The following is an 18,402-nucleotide window of genomic DNA, read 5'->3' on the forward strand; positions in this document are numbered from 1 at the left end:
ACAAAAATTATTGGGGGTGCGAAACAGCTTCCCTCTAAGGAGAGATTACTAAAAGGGGGATTTCTCAGCTTGCAAAAGAGATGACTAAGGGAGGATATGATGATCTATACAATTGTGACGGGTGTGGAGAAAGTAAATAAGGAAGCGTTACTTATTCCTCAGAACCAGGGGTCACCAACTGAAATTAAGAGGCCGGAGGTTTAAAACAAACAAAAGTATTTTTTCACACAACGCACAGCCAATGTGTGGAATTCCTTGCTGTGGGTGTTGTGAAGGCCAAGACCATAACAGGGTTCAAAAAAGAACTATATAAATTCCTGGAGGATAGGTCCATCAATAGCTATTAGCCAGGATGGGCAGGGATGGTGTCCCTAGCCTCTGTTTGCCGGAAGCTGGAAATGGGCAACAGGAGATGGATCACTTGATGATTCCCTGTTCTGTTCGTTCCCTCTGTGGCACCTGGCACTGGCCACTGCCGGGATCCAGGATGCTGGGCTGGATGGACTTTTGGTCTGACTGCCCCAGTCTGGCCGTTCTTAAGTCCGTTTACGCTTCACTTGGGAGCGTGCTTCCCAGGCTGAGGAGACGTGGGCTAGTTCTGCTTGCACTAGTGCATTAAACACAACAGCGGGGTCAGGGGTAGCTGCTTGAATCTACGCAGTGGGTCTAGCTGGGTTTGTGCTCGGGGGCTAGCCTAAGCTGCCCCCTGTGTTGCTCCTGGTTACACTGCTAGTTTTAATGTGCCAGCTTAAGCAGAACTCCCACTTGTCTTTCCAAGCTGGGAAGCTCTCTTCCCTGAGCCGCCCCCTGGAAGGCTCGTGTGTGTCCAGACGTTCCAGGCTCCACTCCGCTCACATACACTTACGGAGGCCAGCCCGGCCTCATATTCTGAGGCTGGTGTCTCACCACCGAAAGTTACTGGGATCTAGGACAGACTCTCCTGCTGTGAGAAAAAGATGATAAAAACAGCCCCTGCTCTTGCCGGGGGTCTGATGAGAAGTCTGTGCACAAGGCACTTCATTGTGAGCATGCACTGAGTTGGCTTGTCCCATGCAGTCCGTTTCATCCCCGAGGGGGCAGGATCAACAGAGGCTGTGTCCCAGCCTTCCATAAAGTATGAAATGATCCATCTTGCCCCTGTCTTTGCTGGAGCCATCGCTGGAGCCGTAAACACACCTATATAGCGCACAGTCCAGTTCCAGAGCCTCCGTTAAGGCAAAGGGAGTGGAAAGAGAATTCTGCAAAGGGCAAGTTGCTTCTAGCCCTTCAGCCAGGGAGCCTGTGGCAGCAGGGCAGGGGAAATGGTCAGGCCAGGCTTCCTCTCCTTTCTGGGAGGAAGAAAAGGAGTACTTGTGGCACCTTAGAGACTAACGAATTTATTTGAGCATGAGCTTTCGTGAGCTACAGCTCACTTCCTTTCACACTGTTTTGTGGGGCAGGAAAAGGGGGATTGGGTTCTTGCTGGGGGGTGGGGGGGGGAAGAGGAGAGAAGCGGTAAACTACCTCCCATCCCCTGAAAACTTAGAGTGCTCAAGTAAGGCATGTTTCACTACGGTGTATCAGGGGCTGGGCCACTTTATCCGACAAGGGCTGCTGTACTTATAAATACTAACTACAGGGATGAATTACTAGCTCATGACTAGAATATGCACCCACTTCATCCACAGCCAGTTTTGAAATGTCACAAGGGAGCCAGTCTTCCTCCAGGGCGTGGGCCTGTGGTCTGCTCTCCTTTCTGAACTGCAAACATGCTCTCATGCACGGCTTGCGAGGAGCACTGGGCCAAGCTCACGGCTGCTCTTCGAAGATGTAGCAGACTCTGCCCTAGCAGCTCCGAAGCCAGCCGGGGCTGGCAGGGTAAAAACCATCCACCCACTAAGCACTGCACAGCCCAGGCCCTTCAGAGTTGAGGTTAAATATAAAAGCCATCGAAAGCTGGCACCAAATCACTGTAACTTCCCTGTGCAGCTGTTATACAGGCGTTTTGGGCCCTGCTTACATAAAACCAATTTCGGAGGTTTGTCACTATAGGCCCGAGTTATTTCTCTGGGGAGGCCCATGTAGCCTTTGGCGGGAGGGGATTCAGGGGATGGATCTTTCCTCCTTGTTGTCGTGGTGGGAGCACCTGAAGGGAACCAGAGTCTTTGGTATGTTTGGGGGTTATGAGGATGGGCTGGATCCCACAGATTCATGTGTGGGGCGAGGGGAGGCTGCTGAGTCCGATGTTTGTGGCACTTCAGTGTAGAGTTGGGGGTGTGTGTGTGTGTGTGAAAGAGAAACTACACTGAAAATTGGGCTGAAACACACAATCTTTTCAATCAGGTCTCCCCCGTGCCAAGCAGCACCAGATATCAGGTCAACTTCCTACCGGAGAACGAACTGGTGAGGTGGAACCTGGGTATATTTTGAGTGCAATTTATTTACCCTCTAAAAGAAAAGGAGGACTTGTGGCACCTTAGAGACTAACCAATTTATTTGAGCATAAGGGCCTAATCACATCAGCCACACTATCAGAGGCTCGTTCACCTGCACATCCACCAATGTGATATATGTCATCATGTGCCAGCAATGCCCCTCTGCCATGTACATTGGTCGAACTGGACAGTCTCTACGTAGAAGAATAAATGGACACAAATCAGATGTCAAGAATTATAACATTCATAAACCAGTCAGAGAACACTTCAATCTCTCTGGTCACGCGATTACAGACATGAAAGTTGCTATATTACAACAAAAAAACTTCAAATCCAGACTCCAGCGAGAAACTGTTGAATTGGAATTCATTTGCAAATTGGATACAATTAACTTAGGCTTGAATAGAGACTGGGAGTGGCTAAGTCATGAGGCAAGGTAACCTATTTCCTCTTGTTTTTTACTACCCCCCCCCCCGATGTTCTTGTTAAACCCTGGATTTGTGCTGGAAATGGCCCACCTTGATTATCATTCACATTGGAGGAGAGTGGTCACTTTAGATAAGCTATTACCAGCAGGAGAGTGGGGTGGGAGGAGGTATTTTTTCATGCTTTTTGTGTATATAAAAAGATCTTCTACACTTTTCATAGTATGCATCCCATGAAGTGAGCTGTAGCTCACGAAAGCTCATGCTCAAATAAATTGGTTAGTCTCTAAGGTGCCACAAGTCCTCCTTTTCTTTTTGCGAATACAGACTAACCTGGCTGTTACTCTGAAACCTGTCATTATTTACCCTCCATACCCCAGCCTTAGACCAGTGGTGGCCACAAACAGCACCCCGGCAATCCTCTCTGCCAGGACTCTCAGCCAACCTCCCATGGCCTGTTCGCAGGCCCCAACTCCGCTCTGAGCGATGACGCCAGAAAGCAAACGTTCTTGTTGCTTGCCACAGCTCCCGCTGAAAAAAGGCCGACGCCACACCCCCAAACAAACTACACCACAGCAATACCTTCCAAACCGAAACCCTGCTCTGGCAACGAAAAAGAACTGAGCGAATGTTACAGCACCACCTGGTGACTTCTGTTGTATCAGCACTCGCATTCAGGACATCTGTTCATTTAGTAGCACAGGAGAGAAATCAAGCCTGTCATTTAGCTGGTAAGCTCTTTGTGGGTAAGGATTGTCTTTTTGTTCGGTTTGTACAGCGCCCAGCACAACGGGGGGGGGGGGGGGGGGCTGCGAAGTGCAGTCGTGATACAACACTGGAGTGCTGAAGTTGTAACTGCTGGAATAAGGGCGATTTCACACAATTGTGAGTGAGCTTAGAAATGTTTCATTGAAGTGCAGGGGGCCAAATCCTCCCCCCGGCGAGCCTTAAAGTCAAAGGTACTTAAACTCATGCACTATGCAGATTACTAGCAGTGCCTGCGATTAGTGGAAGGGAAAGAATTCTAAACATCACCTTTCCTTTTTGGCATCTTTGCTGCCTCGCAGTCAGCTTGGACAATTCATTATTCATTTTGCAGCGATGCCCCGAGCCTCCAGTTGAGATCAGTGCTCCAATGGGCTAGGCGCCGGACACATATTAAAACACGTCTCTGGCCCTAGAAAGAGCCTCACAGCTCGGGGGGGGTGGGGGTGGGGGTGTCAATGGGCTCACCGTTACTCCGCTCTCTTTTCCTGCAACACCACACCTGGGGAGTGGAAGAAGAGGACCTGGCTGTTCCCTCACCAGCCTGGGGAGCGGGGAGGTGAAGAGCCTCTGGAGTGGAAAAAAGAGTAGGGGTGAAGCTGGAAGAGTGGGAATTGATGTGGGGCCTGGGGTACAAAAAATATTGGACATCTGGGAAGATCCTGAGCCCATAACACTAGGCAGCTGGGCGTGTGCACTGAGCATCCTTACACATTTCCCAGGCCAGCGGCCTCAACAAAGGAACGATTCTGAGAAAACCTGAACAAGCTGCAATGGGGGGGTAAATAATTGCTGCATGGGGAGAAGGACTGATGTGGAGTTGGGGGGGGCCACGGACTGAACGGATTATAATATGGGGGTTGGGGGGAGGCTGGAAGCGCCGTCTCATCAGGAGGCAGCTGGGGCCAGACTGGCCTTACTATAAATTTGGGTGAATTCAAGCTGGCTAAGTCCGTGTGCGTTGGGGGGGGGGGCGTTCAAAAATCAAGCGACCCGCCCAAAAAACACAATAGCAACACCCAAAAGGTCTCAATATTTGGGGGGGGGGAAGATGAGCGTGCGGGCTCTGATTCTGGGTGGGTCATATTCCCCCCCACCCCTTCCCACCTGCCCCTGAAACCCCTTGATCTTAAAAGCACTGCTCCCATGACGGTACGCCGGCAAGCAAAGGTTTTGTGTCCTCGCCTGGCATTTCCGCAAATGATGGGGAAGTGATTGTGGGGAGCGGGGGGCCGGGGTCTGCGTGTTGGGGGCATGGGATGTTTTGCTGGGGGGGGGTGCGGCGGAGGGACGCTGCTCCTTTAAGGTGTGGAAGGAAAAGACTGGGCCTGTGAACCAGGAAGTGGAACAGGCTGCCCCACTGGGAGCTGGGCCCTGACAGATGGAGGCCCTGCAGAGCCGGTGCTGAAGCTGATTTTGCCTCCAAGGCCCCGGTAGCCGGGGAGGGGGGGAATCAACCCCCTGGCAGCTACCCCCAGCGGGCTGCAGCTTCTCTCTGGGGCCTCCCTGGCCTGCTGCACGAAGGAGTCACGCCGCAGGCTGCTCAGTCCAGAGCCAGTGGCCTGATGGTCAGTGCTATAACGGAGGCTAGTAGGAGCCACAGGTACGCGGCGCCTTACTGCACTGGTGGGGCTCAACCTTTGCGGGCTCCTGGCCCCCTTTCAGGAGGCAGATTTGTCTTGCGTACCCCCAGTTTCACCTCACTGAAGAACGGCTTGCTTACAAAGCCAGACGAGCATGTCACAGCCGCCGGTACGGAGAAAGGGCTGGCTGTCTCCGGTTCACCAATTAGTTATAAAATAAATCGACGGGACGATAAATATTGTACTTACTTTTCAGCGTACAGCATATCGAGCAGTATGCACGAGTCACGGTCTGCGTGACATGTTCGTTTGTACTGACTTCGCTCGTGCTTTTTATGTAGCCTGTGGTAAAACTAGGCAAATATCTGGCTGTGTTGATGTCCCCCCCCCCCGGAAGAGCTCTGCGTACCCCGGGGGTACACGTACCCCTGCTTGAGAACCGCTGCTGTACAGAATCAGGCCCCTTCTGAGGCGGAGCCTAGCTCTGAATTTAGAACTGCAGATTGAATGTTTTGGCCTGAGGTTTCCCCCTTGGGCGTAGTCCGGGCTAGGATTTGGAAGGGGCTGGCGAATATGTGTACAAGGGACTGTGCCTTTAGCATGCATGACACAGGCTGAGATGGCAGTTCTTAGCTGCTAACACGATAGCCTGCACCTTTCAAATCCTAGTCTAGATAAAGCCTGATGTGCCCTCTGTCTCCCCCAGTTCCATTTTGCAACCATGGGGGCGGGGATAAAAATGGTCACTCTACGGTGTAAATCGTGACTGTAATCTCTCCCAGACATACAGGGCTGTGCCCCACCCCACTGATCTCTTTGGAGTTATGCTGGGTGAATTTGAATGGCCGTGCTGGAGAGCTGACGTCTCATTTGTGGGCTGTCAGGACAGCACCCATCTCCCTGTTCCATTCGTGAGCTGGCGGGACAGCACCCATCCACCCTGTTTCACCTCCAGAGCTGGGGGCTCTGTGGTGTCCACAGCTATGGCACCTGCACCGCCCAAGAGTCCTGAGAGTTTAGAGGCTTCCCTGGGGGCCTGGGAGCTCCTCCAGAAACCATTCCCAGCACATTTTCCCCTCCTGTCCTCTGTGCACACCACAGCAGCGTGGTCTAGTGGGTGGAACAAGGCGGATGTGGATTTGGGTGATCTGGTTTCTATGTATTTTTAAAACCCTGCGATCAAGGCCTCTACAGATTTTGTGGGTGCATTTGTGGATTCTTATCTGTAAAGCAAACAACCCACTTGGCCCCAAATGTGGCCCTACAGGTGGAATATTTTTGTTATGCATTAGGTGTTCCCTGTGCCGTGTTTGCAATGTGAAGGCTGCCTCTAGGCTCCAGTAACGACCCTGCTTGACTGTGGGTGCTATGCCCAGCAGCTCCCTGCCCCTACCTCCAAGCCGGAAAACAGCCGTCCAGGGCTCTATGGAGTTGACTGTCTGCTGTAGCATTGTGTGCCAGGCACCCGGTCGGGCATAGCTCTTCAGCAGTGTCTTGGGGGTAGCTGAGGGGCTGGGGGGTGCTGTGAGTGACAAGGGCTGTCTACACAAAATGAATTTGCTCTTCCACCTTTTGTGTTAGCTCGTGAGCTGCTGCTGCTCCTCTCCCTTGTGTCACGGCTACAGGAAGTCACTGAGCCAAATGCCGTGGCTGGATTTTAAAAGGGGCCGTGTGATTTTATGACCAATAATAGTTCGGGGACCTAGGAGAAGGCTAATCCAATCAGTGCTCCAGGGCAGAAGCCAACTGCCCCAGGTCAGGAAGGAATTCCTGCCCTTCCCCATGCAGCGTTCTGCAATAGGCTAAGTCTCTTGTGGGATGTTTTCACACTGCTCTGAAGCTTTTCTGGGAGATGGGAGATTTTACTAGGCAGACCAGAGGTCTCTTCTGTCTCCTGGGGTATCTTACTATCTCAGCTGGTACATGGAACGAGACAGGATGATTGGATCCACTGTGACAGGAGATGGGGCACTGGGCTAGACAACCCAGTGGTCTGATCTGGATGCTGGGTACCACACTAGATGCACTAATTGTCTCCTAGGCAGCCCTTTTATGGCCTGAACCAATATATGCCAAATACTGTTTCCCCCTCACCTCTCCTGGCTGCTTGGGGGGTTTTATTGCATCGCTAGGGGGCCTTGGAATGTGCCCTACCCACACCGGCCGTGTCCTTTGCAGGGCCAATGCGATGGAAGCTCCCTCAGCGCCCTGGCTGCAGAGGTTTGACAAGCCTTCCCGTCTCCTCCTCCACACGCTGACGTCCGGGCCATGCGGGGCACTGGCTGCCTTCCGAGCCCTCCAGCGCAGCCGGGCCTGCGACGAGCCAGGGCAGGCGTTCCGCTGGCAGATCTTCACCGAGACCTTATGTGCTGAAGAGCCCGTGCTGCGGGGGCCCGAGCGGACCCTCACCCTGTGAGTCACTTACGTTGTCTATTTAGAAAACTTGCAATAACGTCTCCGTCCGGCAGTTGTTTCGGCTCTTTAAGGGCTAGATCTTTCACGGTGCTGATTGCCCTGAATTCCCATTAAAGCCAGCGGGAGATGAGGCAGCTCCGCATCGTACAGGACCAGCCCTGGAGTGCCAAACCTCTTGCTCGTTACCGCACTGGGAGCGTGGGTTGAGTTAAGAGGGCAGGCTTGGCCCTGGGTGCGGAGAAGAAGCAACGTACTGGTCTGTGTATTAATAATGCTTTGCACACACGCGTCTGCATAACTAACTGCTGCAGCACCCGCGGGGGGCAGGGGGGGCTCCCTGTGTCACGCGGGGAAAGGTGAGGTGGACAGATGGAAAGTGCCCAGTTCCAGAGCAGGGCTGTTGTGTGGTCAGAACGTTGGGGATCTTTCGGGCCCAGAGCGGGCTCAGACCAGATCCGGTTTTCTATAACCGCTATATCTGACCCTGTCATGGCCCATCTCTGCTCCTCTGCCTGCTCCTTTCCCCCCCAGCGGACAGTGGCAGCACCCGGGGCCTGGCCCTTTCCCTGGAGCAGATCTACAAGTGAATTCCTTTCACTCCTCCTTTTTTTCCTCCCCCTTCTGCCCCCTGCTCAGGAGACCAATACTGCTGCTGCTTCCTGTGATGTGCCAGAGAAATCTCCTCTCCCTGCTGCACATGGTGCAGGGCAGCATGCCGAAGGACTGCCTCAGCCAGCTGCTTCAGGCCACCTGCAAAGATCCCAGCCCAGACCTCTGGGTGCAGGCCCTGCGGGATCTACTTCAGAGGGGGCTGAGAGAGGAGAGGAGCTGTTGGACTCCACTTCCGCTGACAGACACGTGCCAGCAGCAGCTTAAAACGCTGTGCCAGAAGTTCGTGGGTGGCACTGAGAGCAAACCGGACTTGGAAAGGAAACAGAGCTGGTTCATCCAGGAGCATCTAAGCCCTGAACTCTGGCTTGCTGGGGATGCGACCGACTCTGCATCTCAGCTTAGGAAACGCAAGCAAGTGGCTGAGGAAAGTCTGGACCCCCAGGGGGAGCGGCAGAGGAAAAGGTCCCGGTTGGAAGAGGAGGAGTTAGACCTGGAACCTCTGGCAGGATGCGCCTTTGTGAAAGGAGCTGGTGCAGGGGAGGAGGAGATCGGTATAGAGGCATCTGGACATGGGTCTATTCGGAGCCAAACCAGGGGTGCCAGTGAAAATGCCCAGCCCGACGGCGTCATGGAGACAAGAGAGGCCAGTCAGGGTTCCCAGCAGGACGCAGCAGCAAAAGTCCCTGATTTTATGCAGGTACCAGCTAGTGTTTGGGTTCCTTCTAAGTGAGTTATCTCCCATGCAAGTACAGAACGCAGAACCCCGCCTTTCCAACAGCCAAAGCAGGCTGGCCACTCGAGCTCCCCGTTCTCCCCTGTCCACACCTCACCTGGTGACGCTGTATCCCCTTCCCCTATGAACAGCAGACACTTGTCCTGTACCGTAAAGGCTACCAGAATTGGGCTTTGTGGAGCGACACGGGCAGGAGTGGGGCCTAGAGCCGCGGGCCTGCTCTCTGGGAATAAACGGTGTAGGTGTGAAAGGGATAATCTTGTAACTCCAGTTTCTCAGCCATTTTTTTAGCAGCTGGCTCGCTTTCCATAGATCACTGCTACTAATGGCTGCCTTTAAGTGGAATAATGACTACCGTGGGTATACCTTCTCCCACCCACAGATCCCAAAGGGCTCTGCTGACTGATTGCAAACTACGTGTGGCATTTTTAGGGGTCCTGCTGCCCACTACCGAAATGCAGCTGCTTCTGGGATGAAGCACAGCAGCCCTTTAACAGCGCACAGCAACGTAACACAACAGTTCAGAACAGGCGAATGAAGGAAATGGCCCAGAGCACTGAGATTTGATTCTCTGCTTTCCCATGTCCCATCCCAGAAACCAAAGGGGAAGTAAAATGGGCTGGGGAATTATCTGGGTGGCTCTGGGAATTTTGTCTCCCTCCTGGAGGTTTTGTTCTTTCTAGGCTTTAACTATTTTTAAAATGTTTTTCCCAGATGCATGTGCCTAGACTTAAGATGCTGCTGGAGATGGAGTCAAATGTAAGTATTTGCATCTGCATTTCCACTAGGAGCACTTAGTCTAAACCAGCTTGCACCAGGGGCTCCAGAAGGGTAATGCATTTGATCCAAGGAGACAGGCTTTGCAGGAAGAGGTGGAGGGGGTGACCTGTGCTGGGAAAAAGACAGTCCTGCTGCTGCGTCCTCCAGGTTCACACACTAACAGCTGTGTCCAAACTGGACTACCTATTCAATATCACTGGACAGTTGATACAACACCAGTGCACATCCCCTCTCTGAAAGTGGATGCTCAGAGGAAGGCATTAAGCCCCCATAATACACAGTGTTCTCCTCTCTATACAGCTGGGGAAACTGAGGCATAAAAAGACTGAGCAGTTAGCTCAAGGTTACGTAGCGAGTCAGTGGCAGAGGTGGGAACAGAAGCTGGGAGCGGAGGCATTCAATCCTGTGTTGTAACCACTAGGCTATACTGCCTCTCAGTACTATCCTTCTCACGGCAGGAACATATCTTCCTGCCCCACAGCAGTTACCTGATTAACTCCTGACACCTGAGAATTGATTCCCTTTGTAAGTGTTCATCTGGGCTGATGTCACTGCAGATGCTGCTCTTCTTCCTATGCATGAAGTTGGACAACTCTTGGCTTTGCTGTGCCCTGAACTCTGACCCTGGGTCTGTCCAACCATCTGCATTTAGCAGCAGCAAATGGTTTCCTTTGAAACCAACTGGGGGAACAGGGATAGAACCTGTTATTCAAATGGCCCAATTGATCTCCTGCTTCTCTTTAGCAAACAGACGGGACCGCCCCTCCCGAACTGCAGATCCTGAATGAATGCACCCCTGGCCAGGTGAGCGGGCAATGGTAACACAGGGAGGGATGCTGATTGCAGCCCGTTTAAAAATCATCCTGAGGGAACCAGCCTCTAATCCCTCTCCTCGTTCTTCAGCGCTTGGGAAACGTCCCGCTGCTGTCTGTAACGCTTGTACGGCCTCTCTCCCCTCTTCCAGCTGGAGGGACTGTGCTCGTTACTCCAGCTCTCGGAGCGCCCGGAACGCACCCTCGTGCAGTTCTGCACCTGGCTGCTGGCTCTCATGCCCGAGGTCAGCTACACTAACGCAGCGGTTCTGACGGAGCAGCTCTTCCTCCAGCGGGTAGGTACCGATGGCCCACGCCTGGGGTGCTGAGCTGGCAGAAGGCCCCCAGAGACAGTGTCCTCCCGGATCCATTCTCCTGATTGATAGACCCACCTTATGGGGAGAGAAGGGGTTGTACGTTGTGTTTCATGCTGGTGAATCCCGGGACACTGAAGTCCTGCCTGTACCCACAGAACAGGTGCAGCACTGGGCAGTGACAGCGCAAACTTTCCACGTCTGGTTCCGTCAGTAGGGGTGGGAAACCCTATGGGCCCTGCCCCAGGTGCTGATACTCTGAGACAGAGCTAAGAGCTGGAACCGGAGCTGAGCACAGGGAAAGCGTGGACAGTTACTGGTGAGCGCAGGAAGGATTCCCAGCAGAAGTGGATTTGAAGCAGGAGGCAGTGAGACAGTCTTTGGAGGATAAGAAGAGGGTAAAGATTTGCAGACATGGGCCCCAATCCTGCCAAGAAGCATGTACATGCTTAAAGCTAAGCACATGCGTCAGACTCAGCACCTGATAGGATCTGGGTTAAGAATGGGGAGGAGAGAGAAAGGGACAGAGAGAGCTGAAGAAGTCAAGAAGCTGGGAGGATGGGTTGGAGCGTAAGGAGCAAGAGGAAGTGAGTGGAGATGGGGACAAGGTCACGTACGGCCTTGGACATGAACCGAGCGTGAATATGTTGCAATAAGAGCTAGAAAGCCAGTGAAAGGAATCACAAAAAAACAGCCATACTGGGTCAGACCAATGGTCCATCTAGCCCAGTATTATGTCTTCCAACAGTGGCTGGTGCCAGATGCTTGAGTGAATGGAAAGAACAGGGCAATTAGCGAGTGATCCATCCCTTGTCATCCAGTCCCAGCTTCTGGCACTCAGAGGCTTAGGGACACCCAGAGCATGGGGTTGCGTCCCTGACCATCTTGGCTAATAGCCATTGAAGGACCTGTCCTCCATGAACTTATCTAGTTCTTTTTTGAACCCATTTGTACTTTTGGCCATCACAACGTCCCCTGGCAACGAGTTCCACAGGGTGACCGTGTGTTGTGTGAGGAAATACTTCCTTTTGTTTGTTCTAAACCTGCTGCCTATTCATTTCATTGGGTGACCCCTGGTTCTTGTGTTCTGTGAAGGGGTAAATAACGCTTCCCTAGTCACTTTCTCCGCACCCGTCCTGATTTTATAGCCCTCTCTCATATTGTCTGCGTCAGCTGTCTCTTTTCCAAGCCGAACGGCCCCGGTCTTTTTCATATCTCCTTACACAGAAATTGTTCCATTCCCCTAATTGTTTTTGTTGCCCTGCTCTGTACTTTTTCCAATTCGAATATCTCTTTTTTGAGAAGCAGTGACCAGAACAGCACGCAGGTATTCAAAATGTGGGTGAACCATGGATCTGTGTAGTGGCATTTTGATATTTACTGTCTTCTGACCTCTCCCTTTCCTAATGATTCCCGACATTCTGTGAGCCTTTTTTGACGGCCGCTGCACGTTGAGTGGATGTTTTCAGAGAACTCTCCCCAACGACTCCAAGATCTTTCTTGAGTGGTAACAGCTCATTTAGACCCCACCCTTTTGTCTGTATAGTTGGGATTATGTTTTCCACTGTGCATTACTTTGCACTTATCAACACTGAATTTCTTTTGCCCAGTCACTCAGTTTTGTGAGATCCCTTTGTAACTCTTTGCAGTCTGCTTTGGAATTAACTATCACTGGTGCAGATGATGTGGTCGGAGGAGGGAATGGGGTCTCCGGTAGGGGTGTCAAGCTTGGATCTGAGATCACTGCCCATGGCACTGGCTGGGAGTTGCTCTGTGAGCTCACTGGTTGCTGGCAGTGCCAAAGGGCCTGAGCGGCAGAGAAAGGGACCTCGGCCTGGCTGGAACAGAGTCTCTGTCCTGAGCCCACAATGTCCCCTGACTTCAGAGAATAGAGCAAAACAGCATGGAACAGGTGCTGGTTCCTCCTTAGCTCCCTTCACCTTCAGCAGGGGAGGCTGTGCCATTTCTAAATGGTATGCACTAGACTTAATAACATTCCCTCCGTAGGCCCCTAACACCTGGGCTTCACTGACCCGCCCAGGGATGGAAAAGGTACAGGCAACAGGGCCTGCATTTCCATGCTAAGCTGTATTTGTTCTGCAAGCCTCTTCCGTGCTCTAGGTTCTCTCGCTGGCCCAGCCGGCCTCCCGTCATCTCATGGCGGCGCTGACCTCGTTCTGCTGCAAGTACGCTCGCCCAGTCTGCTGTGCCTTGATCGCTCCAGCCCTGCGGGCCCCGGGGGCAGGTGAGTTCGCAGCTCGTCCTACAGGGAGAAGGGCCCCTCTGAGGCTGGATGTATGTGCTATGCAGCCAACTTGCTCTCACTACACCGGAGAGCTGCGTTACCTGATCTGTGGGTCACCAGTCGTTGTCCGTACGGTCAGAGACCACAGATCTGCTCGTGTTCGCCGTCTCTGTTGCAACCAGCCTGCTAAGTCACTAAGAGTTAGGACTCCTCAGTGCACAGGAAAGGCCTGCCAAGCATTGAGTGGCACCTCCTTTTGAAAGTGGTATCAGTAATTCCCTCCATGTGGCCCAGGTTGGGGGGAGCCAGCCTCTCTCCAGCACGGCAGACAAGGCCTTTGCCCTGCAGCAGGTCAAGGAGCCAGGGCTGTGAAGACATGCCCAGTGTGCGGCGGTAGAGCTGTCTGTGGGGGCGGGCTGAAGGGGATGGGATATGACTGCTTGTGGCAAACGCTGCCATCTCATCCTTGCAGGTCCCGAGGGGACGAAGCTAGTGTGCGAGCTGATAGAGGACAGCCTGGAGCCGGAGTATGTGAGGCTGGTACTCAGGTAAATGCTTACAGCAGGGGAGGAATTTCCACCCATTCTGGGTCCCCTCGCACAGGAATGACTGGGGTGTGATATTGCCCACTGGTTCACATAGGCACCCCTCCCTCACTACAGGCTGAGGGCCAGGTACCGTCCTGGATCCACATAATCCACTCCACTGCACACATGGGAACTGTGCGGCCAGCATGAGGGCCATGGACCCTGGAGAATTCTGAGGCCAGAGGCGGGCAGGTAGCACCGATCTGTTCCGAATAGTGGCCGCAGTTCAGCCGTGTCTCTTTCTCAGGCATAGACGACACTAGAAAGGGTTTGCTGGGATAGCTAATCCAGCAAACTGCCCCTATTGCAGACACAGCTTCTCCTGGCAAAGTAATTCTCATATCGGTATAGCTGATACCAGATCCTCTAACAAAGTAAGAGGTAAAACTCTGTCTGCGCTGGGGCCTTTTGTCGGTATAGACTTGTCGCAACTACTCACGCCCCTACCCAACGTTATTATACCGGCCAGAGTTTCTGGTGTAGCCTGGCCTTAGTCTCCTCTCCAGCCAGGTCCTGGAGATGCCGTGGTCAGAGGAGCTCATCACTGTAGTGCAGACATTGCTGGGAAGGCAGGTGAGCAAACACATTCTCTCCTGATCTATTTAAATGACCCTTTTGAAATACCTGGGTGTGAATTTAGTTGTGGTGAAAGGTGCCGGCTTGATGGCCTGGAGTCCTCTCTCTCCCCAGAGCAGGACTCCATCTTGACCCAAGCCACTGCTGTTATTATCCACTGCCTGTGCTACCGTGTCTGGGCTGTGCAGCTTGAGATGGAGCATTGCGTGTCTTCATGGGCAGCTCCTCCATATTCTAGATGAGGGCAGCTGCAGTCTGTGTCCCTCCCATGCTGCCTTCAGGCACCTGGCAATGTCCCTGGGTGTTTTGGGTGCCCCTGCTGTTAGTGGGTGATGACTGCTCTTTGGTTCAGTGTATCCAGAACCTGCAGTGAGCCAGTCTGGGACTGTGGGGGGAGGGATAGCTCAGTGGTTTGAGCATTGGCCTGCTAAACCCAGGGTTGTGAGTTCAATCCTTGCGGGGGCCATTTAGGGATCTGGGGCAAAAATTGGGGATTGGCCCTAGCTTTGAGGAGGGGGTTGGACTAGATGACCTCCTGAGGTCCCTTCCAACCCTGATATTCTATGACTTGGTGTCTGAGGTGGCCCTTGTTCCTTGTATTCTCCTTGCTCCATGTCCACATCTCTCCTTCAGGTGGAGCTACCCCCTGAGCTCTTTAACCTCCTGGTCCTGAAACTGTGCCGGCTGGCCCAGGAGTTTGCTAAGTCAATGAATTACACGAAGCTGATGATGGCTGTGCTGACCATATACAGCAGCAATGTGAGTCCGAGCTGAGAGTCCCATGGGGTCTTGCTTTTATGTGCACAGGGCCAAGAGGAAATTGCACAAACACTAGCTCTGCTTAGGGTGTCCATTGCTCCATCTCTTCGGTGAAAGGGATCTCAGTTTAAATACCTTTCAGTTGGACGGGATTTTCTTCTTCACTTCCTGTCTTAACTGTCTGTACACCACACATCTGGAATTCCTGAGTTCCAATCCACCTGGAACTTGGGAAGCGTCACTTAAATCCTGATTGTTCAGAGGAGCTGAGCACCCACAACTCAGCACATCTGGAAAACCAGGCCCAAGACCCAAAATCAGTTACCCCTTCTGAACAATGGACTCGGTGGGTTAAGCATCAGGTTTAGAACCGCTACAATGCCTGGAACCCAGCAAGTAGATACGCTGACTTCTATGCGTGTATACGGTCTGGGACTTTTGGCTGAGACCTTTAAAACGGAGCTCCTGCCTGCTGGAGGGGCCTGGGAGGGATATTTTGAAATGTGGCCCCTGCGTTTGGGTGTTGCTGTTTTGGGGAGCTCTGCGTCTGGCACCGAAGGCCTCCTTTTTCAGAGGCATTGAGTATTTCTTGAACGGAAAGCTCTGCAGAACAACACCCCCCACAGCTCCAGCAGAAATCAGTGGGCACTGCAGGTGCTCAGCACCTCTGAAAATCAGTCCCAGCGCGTCTCCAGTTGGGCTCCCAAATTCAGGCTGTTAACACAGGGTAATACCTAGCTCCGTGGAACTCGGTTGCCTATGAGAAAGGAAACTAATCTTACCAGCCACCGTTCCTTTAAATCCAAGCCAGAGTAACCTAAACAGCTTCTTTTCCCTCTTCCTTCACAGATTACTCCAGCCCACCGGAGACATTTGTCTGGTGCTCTGGATCTCAACCACACAGCTCTCCGGAAATCTCTGCAGGCTGCCCTGGAACAAATGGCTCCCAGGTGAAAAAACAAGTCCGTCCCCTACGTTCCACAGGGATGGGAGAGCTTCATGGCCGTCTGCCCCAGCCGGGAACACCACAGGCCGCCCAGGAGGGCATGTGAGAAGTTCTTAGTGTCGGTGTGATGGAAACGGGTGGGAGATACCCTGAGATGCTGACATTTGCAGGGGTGGAAACTGCACTGAAGTCTTGCTTTAGCTATTACTCCATGTGTAAGTTTCCCTGTCCCTCAGCATTTTCTGATTCCTTCTCTCTCTCCCCCTCCCAGGTGAAGTTGTCCATGCATAAACATGAGCTATCCCAATGGAACGGAGTGGTACAAATGACTGCCTTCTCAGACTCCATCCACCAAGGGTCTGTGCAGCTTGAGGAGGACCTTCATACCTCCCGTGACTGGGACAAGCCCCCTCTGACACAGGAGAAGGACAGCTTCCAGAGCTGGAGTTAGAGCCAGCATAATGGAGCCTCGGAGAACAGGTCAAGTAATGTCAGACTGGTGCCTGCAGAATACACCTGAAACAGAAACATCTGTTGAGTTACTCTAATGGGCAAACCTGGATGTCCCTTCACCTAAAGATTCTGTGTATGGAAAATCCCACAAGGAAGAACTACAATTCTAGGAGAACTCCCAGTGTAACTCCCCTTATTAATAGCCCACCTGTCCCAGGTACCCCTGCATTCCCACTTGGGCTGTTTTCTTGCATAAAAACGCTTCACACGTTGGGGGCTCACTGTATTTTTGGATCTCCCAAAGTAGAGGGTTTTCCTGGCTAAGCTAGCTGAGAGTTGAGTGAACCACCTCTCATTAGACCTAGTGAAACTAGTTTGGATTAAATGACTTCCTCTCTTTGAACTGGACCTTCCTTGTGGTTCAAAGATGGCTCGGCCTTTTAACTTTCCCTGCCTGCGGCTGCCTCCATGTTCTCCTTGGAAGTGCCAAAATATCTGATGAGGCCAAACTATGAGCAAGTGGTGCGAAAAGTCTTTTCTCATGAAACTTGCAGCCCAGTTTTGAAGGGAGATGGTTTTGATAAGCTTGTGATCTCTGGGGTGTTTATGTGACCTGGAGATGTTATTGGTTATCCCATGAGTACAGTTTATAAAGTGAGCCCTTTACATCTGCTTCTCCTCCTTTCTGCAAAGGAATGAAATGCTCTGCAGGGCGGGGCCTGCACATGGGGTTCTGAAGTGTCCGTTCCCCGCACTGCCCCCAGAAGAGGGCTTTATCCTGTGTTATCTCAGTAAAGGAGACCACTTGCCTCTGTGTGTCTTCAGGATTCTGTCTTGTCCCTTGCGCTCACTTCCTTTGGGTTCATTAAACTTCCCAAGTGCCATTAATTGCTCATGAAAGCATTTGTAGCCGTTGTGTCCATCTAAAACCTGAAGGAAAACACGTGTATTCTTTCGACTTGGGTGCACTGTCTTTTTTACTTTGTCAAAGCAGTACAATAAAACAGATCATTTCATAACCCAGCCATATTCCTCATGCTGTTGGGGCCTGAACCTGCCAAAGCCTGAGGAGTCATCCCTGAGCCAGACTGCAGAGACAATTACCATTCAACCCGGGTTCAGCCAAGCCGCAGGTGGGGACCCACCCAGGCGATCCCAAGGCAGGTCTATAGGCTCCTAAGGGAAGCAGACTGTGCTTGGTGTCACTACCTGGCCCGGAGCATTCCCCTTTCAAGTAGTTTTAACAGGCTGCCCTTGTTCCTGCTCCTGGTCTAGCCTGAGTCTGTTTCCACACTAGCCAGCCCCTGCTGCAGCCTCAGCTGGCTGCTCAGCGATTGACGGGGCAATGCCCCGAAGAAGTCTTGGGCGTAGCTCAGAAGCTTGTCTTGCTCACCACGAGAAGCTGGTCCAATAAAAGCTATTACCTCACCTGTCTTGTCTCTCTAATATCCTGGGCCCAACACTGCACGACTTTGTCACTTGGTCCATCCTCTGGCTCTCTCTTCTGCCAGAGGCCGGGGCAGGGTTGAGTTAATAAATGCAGTCTTGAGACGCTGACCACAGTGCAGTACGGTATGATCCCTATGGACTGACGCATGTCACATAGCAATAGCGATGGGAGTACAAAATCACGGAGCAGCTCCGTCCCTTTCTGCAGAGGACGTGATGGGAAACGGGCCTGTGGGGCTGAGGTTTTGTTAAGCCTTTTCTCCCAAAACACAGACTTCAGATCCATTGTGACTTGACGCTGTCCCTTTAATGCTGCAATTAATGTAGGCAGAGACTGCAATTAATGTAGGCAGTGTTTAAACCAGAGGATTTTAAACTGTGGGGTGTGGCAGGGCCTGAGCCAGCCCACGTTGGGGGTGGGTTGGGGGCGCCACTCAGACCTGCTCTGCCCCTCAGCTCTGCTCCTGGCCCTGGCTCCTGACAGTGGCTTGGCCAGAGCTTCTGGCCCCAGCCACAGCTCCAGTCCCACCCCCC

General features: G+C 52.5%; 1 protein-coding gene and 1 long non-coding RNA gene across 6 annotated transcripts in view; one reads left to right on the forward strand and one right to left on the reverse strand.

Moving 5' to 3' along the window:
• Window positions 1-5,609, reverse strand: part of LOC144278271 (uncharacterized) — a 43,003-nt gene extending 37,394 nt beyond the window's left edge. Inside the window, exons 1-2 of the long non-coding RNA XR_013348565.1 lie at window positions 5,437-5,609; window positions 4,073-4,174 (exon numbers count right to left, since the gene is read on the reverse strand). This is a non-coding gene — a long non-coding RNA (uncharacterized LOC144278271). The remainder of the gene's footprint in view (window positions 1-4,072; window positions 4,175-5,436) is intronic.
• On the forward strand, window positions 3,438-17,841 carry FANCE (FA complementation group E). 5 transcript variants are annotated; one of them, XM_077839512.1, is made up of 12 exons: window positions 3,438-3,570; window positions 7,366-7,599; window positions 8,239-8,911; window positions 9,662-9,706; window positions 10,472-10,531; window positions 10,692-10,835; window positions 12,975-13,098; window positions 13,571-13,646; window positions 14,192-14,258; window positions 14,895-15,020; window positions 15,870-15,970; window positions 16,238-17,841. In XM_077839512.1, exons 2-12 carry the CDS (start codon window positions 7,376-7,378, stop codon window positions 16,239-16,241), a joined length of 1,644 nt encoding a protein of 547 aa, XP_077695638.1. In that variant the 5' UTR covers window positions 3,438-3,570; window positions 7,366-7,375; the 3' UTR covers window positions 16,242-17,841. The 5 variants fall into 5 exon arrangements, 4 of the variants coding, with proteins under 4 accessions (XP_077695638.1, XP_077695637.1, XP_077695639.1 ...); XM_077839511.1 differs by lacking the exon at window positions 3,438-3,570 and adding an exon at window positions 4,955-5,207; XM_077839513.1 differs by lacking the exon at window positions 3,438-3,570 and adding an exon at window positions 4,955-5,172.
• The last annotated feature ends 561 nt before the right edge of the window (window positions 17,842-18,402 follow it).

Source organism: Eretmochelys imbricata, chromosome 21, assembly GCF_965152235.1.
Source record: "Eretmochelys imbricata isolate rEreImb1 chromosome 21, rEreImb1.hap1, whole genome shotgun sequence".
Taxonomy (NCBI): domain Eukaryota; kingdom Metazoa; phylum Chordata; order Testudines; family Cheloniidae; genus Eretmochelys; species Eretmochelys imbricata.